The sequence below is a fragment of the Euwallacea similis genome, chromosome 13, assembly GCF_039881205.1.
Source record: "Euwallacea similis isolate ESF13 chromosome 13, ESF131.1, whole genome shotgun sequence".
NCBI lineage: Eukaryota > Metazoa > Arthropoda > Insecta > Coleoptera > Curculionidae > Euwallacea > Euwallacea similis.
In genome coordinates this window covers 3,987,318-4,006,783 of record NC_089621.1, presented here as the reverse complement: position 1 = coordinate 4,006,783, position 19,466 = coordinate 3,987,318, and the positions used below count along the sequence as shown (strand labels likewise).

General features: G+C 36.2%; 1 protein-coding gene across 2 annotated transcripts in view; it reads right to left on the bottom strand.

The window, feature by feature from the left end:
- The window catches only part of LOC136413152 (kinesin-like protein CG14535), a 116,154-nt gene that overhangs the window by 65,528 nt on the left and 31,160 nt on the right, over positions 1-19,466 (bottom strand). For both annotated transcript variants that reach the window (XM_066396550.1, XM_066396551.1), the window contains exon 4: positions 11,576-12,159. In XM_066396550.1, the coding sequence (XP_066252647.1) occupies positions 11,576-12,159 (584 nt within the window). The remainder of the gene's footprint in view (positions 1-11,575; positions 12,160-19,466) is intronic.

The following is a 19,466-nucleotide window of genomic DNA, read 5'->3' as shown; positions in this document are numbered from 1 at the left end:
CAACTTTACCTACAGTAGAAACTAGTTTTCGCCTCAGGGGTTTATCCCCCACATACATTATTGGAAACATTTTAGCCGACCTGCAACTATAGTTTCCACTGTTGGGTGTGCCAAAATATTCCTATGAACATAACTATTCCATTATTAGTTTATATAGATTTGAGATGTTCGGAAAGTTTAGCGAACTGTAATTGCCCATAGAAATGTCAGTTATCATCATTAAAGATGATGGAATTTGTAGGTACAAATAGAAAAATTAGCCTGAAACTGAACATTTCCTAAGATGAAAAAAAACTCTGTTATAATAAAGAGAATTTATTGCTAACTTGGGTAGGTACTTCTGCCACATCTGGTGAACGAGTTTATCCATTTTTTCCTTCCGATACAAAGAATCTCCTTCTGATATAATTGCGAGATTAATGGCCGTTCTGGCGGCCATCAACTGGATCGCAAATGGCCATTTATCAGGCCATTATTTATACAAGATGTTTCTCGGGCTGAGGAGCCGCAGAATCGTGTTTTCGATCCGACCTGCGGGCGGTCGACCCCTGACCCTGATTACTCTTTGTCCGAAGAAGTCAGTACTGCAAGAAATGCATTCGTTTAACGCCGAGTTCTGCCCCCGGGGGCTATCTCAGATTAGATTCTCACAGATAATGTGTACACCGCAAAAACGCGCCCGTTTGGTCACTTTGGGCTCATTGTCCCGTTGGTCAGGATGTCATTTCGTGTTTGGAGCTTGCAAGCCTGGGCTAATGATTGTTGTGGTTTTGGGTCAAGCCGAAGGGTCAAGGGTTATTGGGTTACGATTTTCAACATTTTTCGGTTTTGCTGTTAGAGAGATTGTGATCGCAGAAGAGCTGGCTAACAGTGAGGAAGCCGGAAGGATTCGAATGAAAAGGGAAAGGCACGTAAAAGTTAATTTTTGAACAACATTAAACAAAAATGGGTTAGTACCGTCTGTTTTAAAAAAGTTTCGGTCAAATAGGCTTTGGAATTATTTGACACGGTCACGTACCTCTTTGATATGTCCTTCTACATAATCTCGAACATAAACAAATAAACCTAACCTCACTTAAAGATTGTTTACCTTTATTATTAGTTAGATGTTATGGGAATTAGTCTCTTCGAGGGAATTCCTTCGAGATTATATAGAAGAACACAACAAGACATACGGACTCGGTGTCAAATAATTCTAAAGCCTACTTAACCGAAAATTTTTTGAAACACACAGTAGAATTAATAGTAGTGGAAGGGGAAAAAAAATTATTTGCAAATTTAAGACTGTACTGAAATTACCTTAAAAATGGGTTTCCGCACATTCAGATGTCGACCTCTGGTTAATATAACTGGAGAAAACATACACCGTCATGTGTTGTCTTTCGTCCGGTTGGACGTCATTAATCTCGTCAAACATTGACAGGTCTTCAGTTCGTGCTTAAAATTTCACAGATATGAGATGTGTCTCTATTGTTCGCCCTCAGGTCCCCTGCCTTTGTTTTTTCCTCTCAGTTGAAACATTGTTGTTTAAATGCCAATGCATGTTAAAGCTTTTCTGTCCCCCCTCTTTGGTATGCCTAAATGTTATTCGCGATGGAATAGCGATAAGAGCCCCCCTGTCCGAGCATGCCACGATTTGTCACCCCATAACGTTGTGTGCCCCAAGGCATTAAAATTAGCGCCGGGGCATTAGAATTATCTCAGTGATAAGGTGCACGTGCACCTGCCCCCCGGGGGCCTGCATTCGGCCATGATTGATGGCACGTAAGCGTATTAATATTTTGGATTTGTAATGGTATTTATTCGAATGGCCCTTAATGGATTAGCCAAACATGTAGCGTCCAGAAAAGTCCCCTTTTCCTTGACTTGTTATCGGCCATGTTTTATTCATGCGGCTGGAAATGGGCAGTATTAATCAAACACGTTGGGTGTCCGTGAAAAACTGCCATATCCAGAGTTATTTAATTATCTGGAGGGCCAATGAAGTCGGTCATTATTTAAAGTAGGGCTTGACGCCAACAACGTGAAAGAAAATTTGACAAATCGCCTTACGGGTTTCTGGTCGCGTGCAAATATGGACTTCGCCATCCAGGGATGCCAGATTGTGTTCGCTATAAGATTTCCTTTAAAAATTTGAGTCAGGGGAAGTGCAAAGTATAAAAATTGGAAAAAAAGTAGCCATTTGCATTGACTTGATACCTTCAACCGTTCCCGAGATACTCACAAAAATATGAGTAAGGCCAGTTAATTTTGAACTATACAGGGTGTTTCTTTTAAGTGGTGCTTACTATTATTACTATCTTGGTAACCGTAATTACGCCGCGATAGAAGTTTGGTCAAATGAAACAAAAGTGGATCACTTAAATGACAAACACAGTGTTGCCAACGATAATTTATATGTTTGTATGAAAATACAGGGTGCCTGTAAAAAATTTTTGCAACGCTCTACCAAAGATTCTTCAGATCGAAACAAGACAATTTAGCCATATTTACTTTAGTCCAAAAATTGAAAATAATAGCTCTAGAGGGCGTCAAAGTTCAAACTTAAAAATCAATTTTTGATCGTATTTTCCATGCTGTACAACATAAAAACGTGACAATTAATGTAGGGGAGTGTTTCAAGACGCAGAATTCATATCTGCTGACAAATTGCACTTACCTGGTAGAGGGCATTACTTATAGTCCAAAGCAAATATTTAATTGATTCAAACTTTTTTGCCTCCTCGTATAAATAATTTTTGATTACAATAGTGAATTTGGTCATTGTTTCTTGCCAAAAAGGTATACCTTGTTGATATTGCTAGAAGGAACCGTTTATGAGAAAAATACATTTGAGCAACGGCGCAACACGAATATTGTCCTAAAAAATCGATAAGGAACTGACGAAGTTCGATAGGAAAGTAAAACAATAACAATTTTAATATTCATTCATGGATGAAGAATTTGGGTTTTTTAGTAATTGCATATGTCAGATTTCTACGCCAATGGAAGAAAAGGGATTTAGGTATAAGATTTTAGATTAAACAGGTTATTTACTACAAAAAAGGTACTTTTGATAAGGCTCCTTTGATAATTCGCTGTAGTTTTACAAAAAAACTAATATGAGAAAGTTTAGCAAATATTGTTTAAATATTAATTAATTAGTTTAATTATAAAATCAAATTTTCTTAAAAAAAAACATGATTTATCATAGCCGTACAATATAGAAATGAAGAATATACCGTTATGGTATTGGTATTTGGGTGTTGCCAAGGAAATAGTCGTGAGTGCGTTAGAATGTCCACCGACAGATTTTCAAATTATTATACCAAATCACCCATGTTTTGCTGTTGTTGAGAGACGTTTTCGGGAGAACGGCCAACTTACGCCTCCAACCAATGATTATGGAAGGCATCGTTTTGAAAGGGTTGTTGAAGTGGAAGAACAAATTTAGAACGTGTTGAAGATCTAGAAGTATCCACCAGCCCACTAGGTAAGGAAATAAAAATATGCATAGATGTCGTTCATGCAGTACTTAAAAAACAGTTACCCTATCCTCATCATAAGACGCCAGTTCAAGATCTCTTACATCACGATCCCGAAATCCGCCTGGTTTTTTGTCGGTTTATTAATAGACAAAGAGAAAAAGATTTAAATTTTGGCAACAATATTTTGTTTACCTATAAAGCATGTTTTACAAGAAAAGGAGTAACGAATTTTCATAATGAAGACGTTTATGCAGATGAAAATCTGCATGTCATCAAGGTAAAACATTTTCAACACGAATTTAAAATTAATGTGTGAGCTGGAATAATTCGTAATCATATTGTTGGTCCTGTTATTCTTTCACAAAGATTAACGTGAGGAATTTATTTGCAACATCTACAAAATACGTTGACAAATTTGTTAGAGGATTTACCTTTATAACCTCGGAAAGATATGTGGTTCATGCACGATGGAACTCCACCACATTTTGTGCTAAATGTTAGAAATTATTTGAATTAGCAGCTCCCAAATAAATGGTTAGGTAATGACGCCCCTGTAAACTGACCACTACATTCTCTGGACTTAAATCCACTTGATCATTTTTTATGGGGACATCTTAAGCCCATGATTTACATGACAACTGCAAATAACAAAGAACGATTGTGACAACGTATTCAACATACAACAAATAACATTAGAAATGACGAAGAAGTTATGCAAAGAGTACATTTTAATTCACTTGGCGCATAAATCTTTGTATACGTCCAAATGGTGGATACTTTGAATATTTTTTATGACATCTTAATTTTGCTATGCGTTTTTCCCACATTGCGCTGTGCGTTTCTTCCACAAAGCTATACCAATATACTAAATTTTAAATGAACATTAGAACTGTTATTGTTTTCTTTTCGTATTAAACTTCGTTAGTTAATTACCAACTTGTTAGGACAATATTCGTGTTGCGCCGTCACTGAAATGCATTTTTCTCGTAAACGATTCCTTTTAGCAACATCAACAAGGTATACCTTTTTTAGTTAGAAACGATGACCAAATACACTGCTGCATTCAAAGATCATCTATACCAGGAGGCAAAAAAGTTTGAATCAATTAAATACGTGCTGTGGGCTGTAAGTGGCGTCCTCTACCCGACAAGTGCAATTCGTCAGCAGATATGATTCTGTGTCTTGAAAAACTAGCCTACACTAACTTTCATGTTTTTATGTTGTGCAACATGGAAAATATTTTTAGGTGTACAAATTAGACCACCCTGTAGAATCACATAAATATAAAACATTCCGACTTTTTCAAAAATATATGGCAACCTTGCATCGAAACTAGACTATTTTTATAAGGCTTATCATATCTGCCCTGAAAATTTAGGACTCACAAAATGTTTGTATACTCTGCACGGAAAACTGACTTTGTTACACCCCATTAAAACAAAGAGACCTCGTTATTTTCGATCGTTTCGGCCTTTAATGCTTCCGTTAAAAGACTTCGTTTTAGTTAAGATCAACCCTGAAATTACGCTTTTACGGGATTACATATGGAGGGCATAAAACTCTACAGTTTCGGACGCTCCTTGCAGAATCATCTAACAAATTATTCAAGAAACAATCTGCTGTAGCACCATCGAAACCGACGATTCTTCTGCTGGAATCTCGAAATGCTTAATTAACCCGATGTCCCCTGCATAAAACCTAATTTAAATGTATAGAATTGCCGTTGTATCTCTTGTATTCTCCCCGTTTTGTAGCTGCTCCACCCTTTCGTCTTTCGTTGCGTACTCACCAACCGCCCGTAAAATATTTGTCTCTTGGGCCAATACTTGAATTACTGGTTTATAGACTAGGAGCTGTTAACTGTAGATTTAACTTGAAACGCTCAAAAACTGAACTTTGAAATCGACACTACCTTATGTATCTCCCAGAGTATAAAGTTGGTGACATTATCCTCGGCTGACACCTAATATTGAATTTGGGATTTGAGTCGTGAATAAAGCTTTTAACTGGTGTTACCCTCCTCCATTCTTATGCAAATGCTTAAAACATCCCTGTTTAACATTTCATTAGGTCTGAAAGGGGCAATAGCCAAGAATTTCAAGCTGTTATACGTACTCTCCAAACGGTATAGTTTCCTTGCCCATTATCCAACTTGAAATACTTATATAAACCATAAATTTTCAACTGCCGTTAATGCCCTTTGGTCAATACAACACCACCATTATTATATCTACATAAAGTCTTGAACTTCCCTTCCCAGTTTGCCTTTTATTGCCGCTTTAATGCAGTTAGCGCTGATCAGCCCCATATTTTACCACAGACAGATTACACGTATAAATTATATGTCTCCGGTAACCTAATTATATGTCATTTTATAGCAGAGAGTTCTCGCACAGTTTGTTTGTTTTTGTTGAGTCTCAAAGTCTTCAACTGTGCATGATTACCGGAGAATATGTCAACTAGTGAAAACTCCCCCGCAACGGTATATGAATCAGATTAACATAGCTTGATGTACGTCTCACGCAGAGACGTTCTTTTCCAGTGACCGAAATTGTGAGAAAACGGATGTTTCAATGCGTATTTCTGAGATATATCTCAGATGGAACATTAAGGTACTCTACAATAATGACCGAGGTGGGAAACGAAACGAGAAAGCGGCTTATTGTCTTACGATTGTTTCCCTTGATTTGCCGAAGCATAATTTGTAAAATAAAATCTGGTCGAACACTTTGTGATCCCGTGGTTGGAAAAGTGTAGTCAGGCAAACAGAAAAAACAGAAAAACTTCTATTATCGTTAGAAGAAAACTCGCTGCCCTTTCAACAGTTTTATACCATGAAACGTTTAAAGGACACTTTGATCTCAGGCTAATTTATGCTCATCTGGCCGTCCTGTACATTATTACACTCACAGCCAACAATCCCTTATTTTGTTGATTAAGCAGATCTTTCAATGTATCATTCAAATACAATAGCTAGAAGTTACTCCTCTATTCGCTTGTTAAAATCGCTTAGGAATTAATAAATTAACAAAGGGACCATCAGACTTGTGACAAAGAGATTTTTGTGTATTTAATAAATATTGCACAGTTAAGCCCCCCCCCCCCCCCTTTAACAGGTGCAATAATTTCACTAAACGACTTTTAAATAACGAAAAAAACTTGTGTAAAGTTTTTTAGACAACTTATATCCTTGATATATCGACAGTTTTTGCAGGATTGTCGTGGCTCGATAGGTTAAACGGGAACAAGATAGTTTTGCACATTGCGGATCCGTGGTTCAAGTCCCTTCATATCCATATATTATTTTCAATTTCATAATTGTTACATGTTCATTTTTTTATTATTTTTCATACTATAGTACCTAAATAATAATTAAAGTATATATTATGATATATGTGTGAGCTTTTTTTTTAATGTAAACATGTGCTCTCATGGGAACTACGACGAATTGTATCGGATGACACATTCCTTATCCGACCCTTGAAAATTAAATAGTGCTCCAAAAACTTACGTTTATCTCATTTTGTTTTTCAAACTTTACTGACATGTATTGTTAAATATATATTATCACAAATTCGAGTGAGTGACATATTTCTGTGTTCATAGTGATTTTTTTTGTTATTTAAAATGGCACGAACAAGCGCAATATCTAGAGAAACTATTGAAGAAGTATTTGAATAATCCATTAGTATTGAAACAAAAGGTGAAATTATCAATGCATTCAAATATTGCAAATCCCTATTAGAAAAGAGAGAATTATTAATTGAAAATTTCCCGTCAACAATTTCGTGTAGATCTCTTACCATGAGAGAGGAGTTTTATCATAGATGCTGTATGCGATATGGTGTTGTGTTTTACTTGCTTTTGTGACAATTACCACCAAATATGTGTGTGTAAGACATAAATATGGATCCCGACTAATGAGTTACTTTTTTTTTAATATATATTTTAATTGTTTTTTGAATACAATAGTATCAAAAACCATTCAGATACTAAACATGTAATAATTATTAAATTGAAAAAAAGAAGATGGATGTGAGTGGATTTTCTCGTTATCTAAAAGTCATGTGGTAAAATCCTTGCACCTGTTAATAGGGGGAGGTTAACTGTACAATATAGAAGGTGTTAGTAAATAAGTGCGAAAGATTTTATTGGGTGATTGCTGAGGTTTTTTTTAAGTGAAAAAGTTCGTATAAGCCCAGGTTCGAAAACACTAACACGCTGTATCTTGGAAACTAAGCGTTTTTGGATCTGGGTTTATATGAACTTTTTTACCTAAAAAAACCTTCAGCAATCACCCATTAAAATTTTTAGCACTTACTAACACCCTGTATATTAATTACACAAAAATCCCTTTGTCATAAGTCTGATGGTCCCCTTGTAAGAATATCCATTGAATGGCCTCTTAAAGGAGAAAGCAATATTGACATTCGACTCTCTGTGGGAATGAGAAATCCATTTCAAACTCTAATATTACGTATGCAGAATAGATTTTACAACTTCCTCGTAAATTCCGAACTCATTCGTTAATAAACGCTTTTATACAGGGTATTTACAACATCTCGACCGTTCACTAATGGGATCGTAAAATCGAAATTAGCCCTAAAAAAAACATCGGAATCGAACCAATAAACCGAGGCGCTTATAAGTTGTAATATTTTTTTATGTTCAGCCTCCTACGCTCCATTAGCACGTAACTACGCAAGTTTTACGGCCCAAAGCGAATAAGTACCCATAAAAATTGTTGCACTTTTTTGCCTCGAAATGATTTATATTCGGTGATAGCACTGCAGATATAAAAATTTTTCAATTTGGTTAAAGTTACATGACCACAAGCCGTATGTGCGGTAAATGACACCTGCTTAATGTCGCTTTTATGGAGATGGGCGGCACCCGAGCAATAACAGTAATACTTTTTTTGGTAATAAAAGAGGATCCTTAAAATGCTTAAAATTTTTGTCCGCTCGTCTTAAGGAGATTCGCCACTGTTTTGACAGCAGACGTATATTACCAACCCAAACATACCTGAACTGACTTTGCATTCAGGCTGGCAGCTATTAATCCGCAATATCAATTAAAACCGACTTACCCGACAACCGCAATTTGACTGAATATTAGTGTAACCCTTCTTGCGGAAATAACACTTTGTGCTTACCTTACGAGGACTGAAGAATCCGTCATAAAGCGAAATTAAATAAAAGCCGTGTATTGGATTTTGAAGTTAAGCGATTATTGATGAACCCCCAGTCCAATATTATCTCTAAAATCCCGCTTTCCCGATAACCGTTACCATATTTAGGCGTTTTTAGTTTACCTAAAACCCCATTCATTACGATTCCATATAGTCGTTATAATCAATTATATCATTTTCGGTTCGGTGTCAAAAATGCAAATCAGCATCCCTACAGGGAGTTTTACCACGAAACTCCCTTATATTTGCTATAATGCTAATACCTAGTTAGCCGAATTATGGTTTGCACGGGACAAAAAAGTAAGGCGAGCATTTTTTGCTATAACTAAAAGAACTTTATTACATGTTTATTTTAACGCGCATACCAAAGAAGAATTATACCTAACTTAAGGGTCCAAATAAACATGCAATAACTCTCCGTTTAAAAGCCAAAACCAATGAAGATTTATTGTAATGGGGCTTATGAGTCCTAATCACATGTAATAATAGGTGGCTAATGCATTAAAATGACGAAAAGGGTCAAAAAGGGATGACGCTTGCATACAAAAGGACCTTCTACGACCGGACACTGATATGATGGGTATTGTATTTAATTTGCGGGTTTCGGTTCTCGTCTGAAATTAATTAACTGTTTAATTATCTAAAATTAATTAAATGATCATTAAGAAGCTGGGAAGGATATATTTTTCATTTAAGTGAATTTGATTATTCGGTTATGAAAATTATATTTCTCTGGTGAATAACACCAGCTTGGGAGTATTCAAATTTATATTTTGACCTGATATGTATATCTCTACCAATATATTTGTCTCAATATATCCTTTGATATCGTATATACTACAGGGGGAGTCGTAACGGACCCGACACAGAGCAGATGTGTGTAGAGGACGTCAAAATATGACGATTTGTTGAATTTTTATTTTGCAGTTGATTCTTGAAGACTTATTGACCTCTGAAGTTAACTTGGACACTTCTAAAAACGGCATATTTCAGTAATGCGTCATTACAGCGCAACCAAATTTGGAACATGTTTTGTTCTTATTGACATCTTTAATTGGTAGAAATATGAAATTAATAGATGCTCAATAAGGATTGAAGTATGGGAAACGGTAAAGTCTAAAAGGGTTGGGATTTTTTTTATCTATAAAATAACTAACAAATGGATAATATCATTAAATAGAAAATTGCATTATAAAACTTCAATTACGCTTTAAAATTTGTTGAAAACCTTATCATTTTTGATAAAATTACAGTTTTGCGGGATAGAATCAAATTAAATTTTAAGAGATTTCCAGTCAAAAACGATGCAGTTTTTCACTGCTAAGATATTTGTAAAAGTCACGCAAGTGACTTTTATTCTAAACGTGGCATAACATCATCACATTATATTTGAATGGTAATACCTTTACATTTCTTTAAATTTTGTTTGGTTCTATCTTACAAGACTGCGATTTTATCAAAAATGATAAGGTTTTCCATAAATTTTGAAGACGAATAAAAGTTTCAGAATTAAATTTGCCATTAAATAGTATTGTTCGTTTGTTAATTGCTTAATAGATTTTAAAAAATCCTCACTCTTGTAGACTTTACCTTACTTCTAATCAGCCCTTATTGAGCATCTATCAGTTTTACATTTCGACCAATTAAAGACATTGATAAGGATAAAATATGTTTCAAATTTGATTGCTTTTTGATTACATATTACTGAAATATGCTGTTTTTTAGAAATTTACACGCTAACGTCGGAGGTCAATATTCCTTCAACTATCAGCCATAGAAAAAAATACATTCAACAAATCGTCATATTTTGAGGTTCCTACACACACCTGCCCTGGGTCGGTTCCGTTACGACTCACCCTGAATATTGATTGCAACGTTAGACAATTTTATTATGCCTCCCTTTGGGTACCGAATCAATTGTCTTTATTAGGTCTTTCCCCCAGGTTTCGTTACCATCAGGTTGTTTACATACGGCTCAGTAACTAAAATAGACCACCTGAATAGATCATCTGATAACATATTCCAGCGTTTGAAAAAGCTCTGAAGTGCCTAATGATGGATAATTTGCCCATTAATCAAGAGGTAACGACATAAGTGAAGCTATCGCTACATATATTCAATAGGTGCTTATTCAAATTAAAAGAAACTATCTCAAATTATGTGATAGACCAGTATGGCCACATTTTGCCATTTCCGATATATCGGTCATGGCAACGTTTTAAGTCGATATTGCCGGCATCACCGATGTAGATATAATAATAATCGAATGGGCTTATCTTTTTTTACTGTTTGAGAACGAGAATTGGGAGAAGACAAAAATGTACAGCGAAACATTAAAAGTACAGATAAAGCCCTAGAGTAAGAGAGATTGAGGAAGAAAAACGCATCAGACAGTAAAAAATAAGAGGAAAGGATATTGCTGAAGAAAAAAACAAAAATAAAATGAAAATTTCGTAGTCATGAAAAAATTCAGGACACGGGAAAATATATTCAAGTGAAAGATATATGTGTTTCGCGTTTTGAGAATGTATGAATACTGGGTATTTTATGTCGAAACTAATGTCCACGACAACAGTGTTCATTAAATTCGGCAAAATCACCTCAGATGCAAAGGATACATAGAAAATTACTCCCGCCAACGCGAAACAGGAACCAGCCCCTTAAAGCATACGAATGGCTTAACCCCCGTAAACCTATCCCTTTCTAATTGATGTAGACCCGGCAAAAGGCACTGCTGGCGCCCGGCATTCAATTCGAAGTTGACTTATTAGCGACGACTTTGACAGATGGGGTGTCGACGCCGATACCGGGCTTTTAAAAAATTGTTCGGCAAATATTGAATTTCCGGCTCAAGGGAGATGGAACCCGAACAACACCCCTCGGGGTCGAAAAACAAAGGAAACTCTTTAAAACTTACCTGGCGAAGAAAGCTGCGGCAGCTGAAGCTTGGGCCAGATTATTTCCCATGCCGTTAACCGTGTACACATATTTAGTTTCTGCATAAACACCGAAAACTTGGGTACTATTATCGCACACGACGTTTTGCTGATGATACGTCAATCCTCGCACCTGGTGATGGCTCATCGGCGGGACATTAACCAACGAGGTCCTCACGTTCGAAACTGCCCTCGCGACATTCGGTCTGGCGCATTTTGCGACAGTACTTTGAGGCAATTTACTTTTGGGCACTTTACTCTTCTCCAATGGCATGTTAGTGGTCTTGGCGCGCAAATTGGCGGTGATTCCCGGCTTGGATCGCACGCGTCTCACGACTCCGGCAGTTGGCTCCGGTGTTGTTCCGGAGGACGTTGCGGTAGGCACTGATGATAAAAGTCCGTGTCTCGCGCGTCCATTCACCGCCGTCGTCGACGTCGGGGGCTCCCACTCTCGATCGTGGACTCTTCCGCAAGAAGAGGGCCGAAGATGGTGCGCCTGATGACCATTCATGTTACGCTCGTATGGGGACACGAACTCCGACTTTTTTATCTGCTCCAAGTCAACCTAAAACAAGACAAACTATGTTGCAACTCCCAACGAGCCGGCTTTAATAGGAATTGCTTGAGCCTCGCTGAAATAGAAAGATTTTGCAAAGCGCGTTTTATCGTTTTATTGTTTGTTGTAGCTCGGACATCGATAGTGCTTTAAACTCAAACTGGCCACTTCCGAACTGACCTAAATTTATGTCTACAACACATTGGGTCGGATTGAGGAAATGCAAAGGGGCCTGCGAGAATGCCGAATTGAGTATCTCTTCATGTTATGACTCCCAGAAGATCTCGGTCTGTGCATTTCTCCATCAAGCGTTAAGAAGGTGTTGATTTTATCATCGCAATTTGAGAAAAATGATTTTACTTCTTCAAAGTTTCTTTCAAAATTTGTTCAGCCGTCCATTTGTTTAATCTGCGTAACGCTGAATTTTGGTAGTAGACTCAATGTCGGAAAATCTTGATTCTAATTTTTCACTCCATTACTGGTCGTTCTTTTTATTAAATCCTGATAACGTTTACACTTTATTACTCCCCAATGTTTCGGCGACAAACATGTCACCGTCTTCAGGATGCAGGAAAAATGAGTAAAAAAAAACGAACATTTACTGTCAGTTAAAATGAATGGGAGACGAAAATCTAAAATGTACGAAACACTCTGAATTCCTCTTCTCCTTCGTTTCTAATTCTATGACCATATGAATAAATCCGAACTAATAAAGTTTCGAGTTCTTCGATATTGCTTCATCTTTGATTATGCCTTCTTTCGTAAAGTAAATTTCATGGCTTATTTTGATCAGTCTTTCTTTTGCAACCCTATTTGTTGGTATGAATTGTGAAATTCGAAATTCGATAAGCACTAACCAGGAAACAATATTAAAATCACATACAACGATGGATTCTAAAGCAGAATCCCCGATTATTCCACACACGTTACCTGTCTACGTGTTTTCTAATTTGACTCAGTTTATTATCATTGATTCGGAAAAATTACGTTAGAATTCTAAAAATAATGTAAATCAAATTCAATACAATCTCTAAGAATCTTAAAAATGCGTTCGAAACCGATGAAATAAATCGAGAAAACTTCAATTTTTTCGCAGCTCCCTCTAAGAATCACTAGAAAATCTCCGAAGGTCAAAATACTTCTACGAATAACGTGAAAATACCAGTAAATTTGTTAGTATCTCATTAAAATCCTCTGAACATAACGGAATATATTTAAAAGTTATTTACCTCCATATTGTCCATAGGCCAAAGCCAAATTTGAAGTCTAGCATGGTTTAAGTTGAGCATTTTCCATATAGAGTCGCCAATTTAAGCCGCGCTTAGACTTTAAGTTCCAATTTAGCCTAAAGGGAATATTGTATGTGTGATATATATTTTTTAAATTTAAATATTGTATAATTTTTAAATTAGTGATGTCCGAAAAGATACGAAAATCTAATCGCTCGCAATTACCAGCATAACTTTGCCACAAAATCCTTGGAAAGAAATCTTGGGGAATGATACAACAGCTTCTAAAACATTTTTGAAAAAAAAAATCGTATCATTGGAAATTTTTTGGCAATTTAACTGATTCCAAACGAATGCCACAATGTAATCAACATCCAAAAAAAATCCTATTCCACGTTTCCTATTTGCACACGAATTTTGAAATTTAGCTATATTTTTATCCAAAATTTGCATGTTACAACACATTTCAATAATGCAAATTAGAATATAAATTTCGTATTTCATTGAATTCAATATTAATATATCCGCTTGATTATTTGCATATTAGAGCAGCGAGTTCCGTTATTAAACAAGAGAACGTACCGCGCAATATTTATTTTAACTGAATACCACGGACTTCCATTAAAATTCTCCATGCTTTCCATGAAATAGTAATATTCCTATTTCCAGTAGTTTCGGTGCCCTTAGAAGAGGCATTTTAATACGTAAATTGCACAAAAACATTTTTCGAGTGTGGCAACTTTTTCTTGGAAATTTGATACATCTAATGGATATTAATAACAATTATGTAAAGAACAGATAAAAGAGCACAGTGTGGAACCTAAACGACGATGCACACTCGAATGAAGTTAGTCAAAGCATGAAAGAAACTAATTAGTGAAAGAGATACGTACATCCTTATTAAGAAGGAGTTTTTGCGTCTTGTTAGTTTAGTTTAAAGTAAGATTAGATGGCTTATGTATTTGAGTAAGTAGAATGGACAAAACACTGTAATGATCAAGCAAGAGATTGTATTAAAATGAAGTTTTAGTCAATTTAAGGATCGATAGGTTTGCTTTTCACTTATTGAGGGTATACGCTTAATTAGTTAATTTATATGAAAGTACTGAGTCAGAGCAGCAAATCACTTTCGACGAACTGATTCAAAATTTCGATAGAATTTGAAAATTTGTACCATCCAACTGGAAAAAATTTAGAGGGCTAATTTTGCAAGGATCTTTGGTATCTTTCAGGTTAATTAAGAATTTGTTCAATTTTTTATTCAACTCAAGTCTAAGTTGCTAAACATTTAATCAGGTAATATTAAGTTAATTGCGGATTTAAGGTTAACATTGGGTTAATCCAGAGCTTCAAACATTTTTACAATTATCATTCACTCACACGCAACCCAAAGAATGGCTTTCGTTTGGATGCAGTAAAATGCGTGTGCTAATTTCTTATTTTTCGCACGCTCTGACGCTGTTCCTTGGCAGATATTTTGCACACGTTTGTGCTGAGACACCGGCTTCATACTCTCGTATTATATGTTTGATACGTTGTACTGACGTTTATGGTGATTACTCTGAAAGGCAATTTTACTAAACCGAACTCGAACGGTTATTTAACGAACTTACCTGTATTACCTTACTTACAAAGCCCACCTACCCATATCGCACACCTGGTGCCCGAAACTCGACACCTTTCTCTCGTAAATTATTTAAGAAACGCTTACCTTCCACCCAACGAATTATTCAGTTACAACCCATAAGGTTCCTTCGTTTTATTGGCCTCATCTAATCGCGGTCTTTGATGAATTTACTTGGATAGTTTTTATTATACTTCCGGTCCTGACATTACAGATAAAATACCCGACTCAATTACGGTAAGTATGCATTCATGTGGCATTTCTGGAAGAGAATCGCTGTATCCAGACGACGATGCGCTTCAGACATGCAATTTTTAAAGTGAGTTTCTTTCAACCAACCGGACCGAGTAAATATGGACGTAAAAGCTCGCCATTTTGCTCTTTAAGAACTTCGTTTAGTCAACTGGGTTTCGATTTGGGTCACTGGTTTTATCGGAGACAAGTTTTATTTTAAAATCCACTAGTAGCAAAGGAAAGTTCTAAATATTGTCCTTTTTATCGAAAAACTCCACCATAAAGCCTCTTTTGCTAGATTAAAATCCCAGGTATTAGGCACAGAAATATGAACATTAAAATGTATTTTATGCGTTTGAGGCGGATTGTTCGTTCCATACAAAGCGAGTCGGGAGGATCATGTCGAACTTCAGGAGCGTATTGTACATAAAAAATAAATGCAAAAAACTCAAATGTTGTCATCCGATTTTCATTTGTTTACGAGTTATAGCGTAAATAATTTTTTTAACTAGCGTTCTATTTACGATAAAAGTACCTTTGTTATTAGTGATACTGATACTCATTTGACATTGGATTAATCGCGGCGGTCCTATTAGTTATCCTCCAAGATCTTCAGGCTTTACACCGTTAGACTATTGTTTGTGGGGCTGGTTTAAAAATGAGATGTACAGAGTAAAAGTGGACAATGGAAATGTACTAATTGACGTGAAACAATCAGGAGCGCAACGAATGCTGTTCGCAAACGAAATCGAAAATGTTTAGAAGTCGATGGCGGTATTTTTAAACATTTATTAACACAAGACTATGATAACCAAAATTTATGAAATTTGTGAATTTTTTGAATTTGATGTTTTTTTATTTGCGCTATAAGTTATAAACAAATGAAAATCAGACAACAACATTTGTGTTTTTTTACATTTATGTTTCATGTACAATACGCTTCTGAAGTTTGGCACGATCCTTCCGACTCGCCCAGTATTTTATTTTTTGGTGCAACTGCACACTTCTCAGTTAAAACTAGCCGAGAATAGTGCGCAATTTCACCGTTGAAACAACCTTTACTGGTGTGTGAGGCGTTACTTCCAACAAATAAAAGGAAGAATGAACATTCAGTGAAGACAAATAAGTAGGTCTATTATTAATGTTCTTTGATTCACCCAAGGCCCGACAATATTTATTAAACATCCGGACACGAATTTCTTCCAAAGAAGTTGTACCGCTGAATTTCTTTGACGTGACTGAGACTGTCTTCCTTACAAACAATTGTTCCTTGCATCAGGTCTATTAATTGTGATATTAAGGCACGTATCAAACAATAGAGAAGGCAAAAATGGCTTAAAACACTTAGTGGCCGATTTATAAGAACTGTACTGGAGCGAAAGAAATGGCCCATTAGGCGCTTAGTAGCGGAAACCAGCCGAATGGAAATATATCAACAGTTGCGGGCGAATTTTCCTGTACCCCAACGAACGGTCACGTAATGAGCCCTGCAGGAAAATTGTCGCGTTTTTAGGATGATTGCCATTCGTGAGTCAGCAAGAAGAGATTGCATCTACAGGGTGTCGGAATCGAATTCCTTGGCGTCGATATACTTTCAGCGTCACTAACAAATGCTAACGAAGGGCATATGGCGCGGAATAACTGAATTAGATTCGGAGATTTAACAGAAGGGGACGCGAATCAAATAAGGTAAACAAGAATCTACTCGTAGGGGTGTCGGAATTGGATACTTTGCAGACCACCACCACACAGACCTTTAGGTTAGCGAATAATTGCGATGTTTATTGCGATGGAAACACACGAAAAATTTAGCCTCAGAGAAGTCCTGTTTGTGGAATTTTTCCTTTGATGTATCATCAATCTACTGCAATGATTATTGTTCGGTAATATCTTTGTGCCCCTCGGTACGTTATTTTTAATTACTGTTCCGATTGTCGACCGCTTATGCGAGGCAAGCGTAAAGGAGGTACATCAAGGGTTGGCTACATTTTGTGTAGTTTTTCAGTTTTAATCGTGTAATGGAAAAGAAGCGTTAAAAGAAAGATTCTTTGATATATCTATTTTGCCTTTTATAAGTGTTTAAGTATTGTTGCCAACAGTGTTGGCAACAAACGGAGAAACAATTCAAAATTATCAATAACTTTGCAAAAAATGCTTTAAAGACTTAATCTTCCTGTATACAAAATTGATTTCAACTTGTAAACAACATTCCTGTATATGAATATTTATTTTTGAATTTTTTTGCTAAAAGAGAAATAATTGATAAATTCTGTGTGTGGCAAAAAGTAGAGAAACATTTATTAATTGCCTTTTTACATTTACAATGACTGGTATCCAATTCTGTATCCTTTATTTTTGATCACGTCAATGCATCTAGATCTAGATCTAGTCTAGATTGACTTGATCAGATTGTCAATGTATTCAGGAGTACTAGAAACCTGGGCTATTTTCAATGCAGAGAACAATTTGTTTTGATTTTTAAATTTTCCTGGATGTTGCTGGTGTAACTGTTTATTTTACCATAAGTTCTCGATAAGGTTCAAATCGGGACTCTGTGCTGGCCATTTCAAAACACAAATCTCGTTTTCTGTCATCCAACGTTTAACGACCCTAACAGAATGCTTCGGATCGTTATCATGTCGAAACGACCAGCGCAAAGGCATATTTCCCCTTGCAAATTAATACATTTGATTCTGCAATATGTCCAGGTACTGAAACCGATCCATCTTTCCTTATATTCTACTCAAGGGCCCAACACCACACTCACGAAAACTCGAAAAACATCCCCACACCATAACATTTCATCTGCCATGTTTTATTATTGGTAATGTATATTTAGGGTCTAACCTACACTGTTTCGGCCATCTAACCTACTTCACTCCATCTGGTCCGAACAAGTTGAACTTGCATTCGTCTCAGAATATCACAGTCCTCCATTTAGAAATACTCCAGTGAAGAAGACCTTTTACAAATTTAAGTCTAGCGGCTCGGTTTGGTGAAAATAAAAAGAAGTTTTGCTGGACGCCTTCCATAAAGCCTCATACTGCTCAGGCGATAGCGAATACTATGAATCGAGGGCCATATTTCTGGAAATTCTTTCTTCACTGTAGTGAAAGATGCAAATGGATGTACTTTAACCAATCTGTCTTCAACGGGGGTTTTATCATTTTTAATACCTTCAGATAAAGTACGACCGCGCGGCATTTTCAGTACTATCTATACAAAAATTGTGGAGAATTTTTCGAATAAATTGCAATGACAAAAATGCTTCTCTACCTTTTGCTATACCGAATTTATCAATTGTTTCTCTCTTAGTGAAAAAATTCAAAAATAAATATTCACATACAGGAATATTGTTTACTTATTCGGTTAAAATCAATTTTGTATACATTAAGTTTTTAAATAACTTTTTTGCAGAATTATTGATAATTTTGAATTATTTCTCCACTTTTTACAGATAGTGGGGGAAAATCCAGCTAAAAGCCTTCAACTTAATCAAGATATTGAGCCGGTTAAAATCTACTTTGCTGTCACAAATTTTATCGTCTTTGACGTCGAAAGAAGTATTTCTCTTTAAAATATGATAAATGGGTAAGTGGCTATGTCATTATCAGCTTCAGATTTATAAATTGAGGTATTATCATTGAAACGATTCCCTGAAGAAAATTTACAGGTGTTCTCACTAACTGAGAAACTTACCGGGACCATAGTTAAACCGGTATTTCCTAAATAACCTGAACATCGTTGCGAAAATTTTGAACCGATCTGAGTGAAAAATTTCTGGCTTTCTTAAAACGTATCATGTATGGACCTGACCTGAACCAACGCGAATTATCCCCAAAATAGTTAATTAATGCAGCAGTGCTCTAGCATCTTGCTCATTCATTTTAGCATGAATCATCTTCGACTTTTCGAAACATCTCTAATAGCAGTGCAGGTTGATTGTGAATTTTGCCCAGCAAAGCCCATTTCCTTAATCCTCTTTCGGTTATTGATTCCCGTGACTTGTACATTCCATTTTTCCAATTTTCCAGGATTAATTGTTTCGGGAAAGTGCGTTGCCGCGTCATCGGCGGATGATTTATCGCTTCACTTCTTCCATCCGGAGATTAGACAAATTCCTGCAGTTTTGGCCCGTGTTTCGTGTTGTTGCTTACGCATTGATTTCCCTTTCCGCTAAATTCGATTTCAGGAAAAAAATTATTATTCCCGATGCATTTTTGATAAAT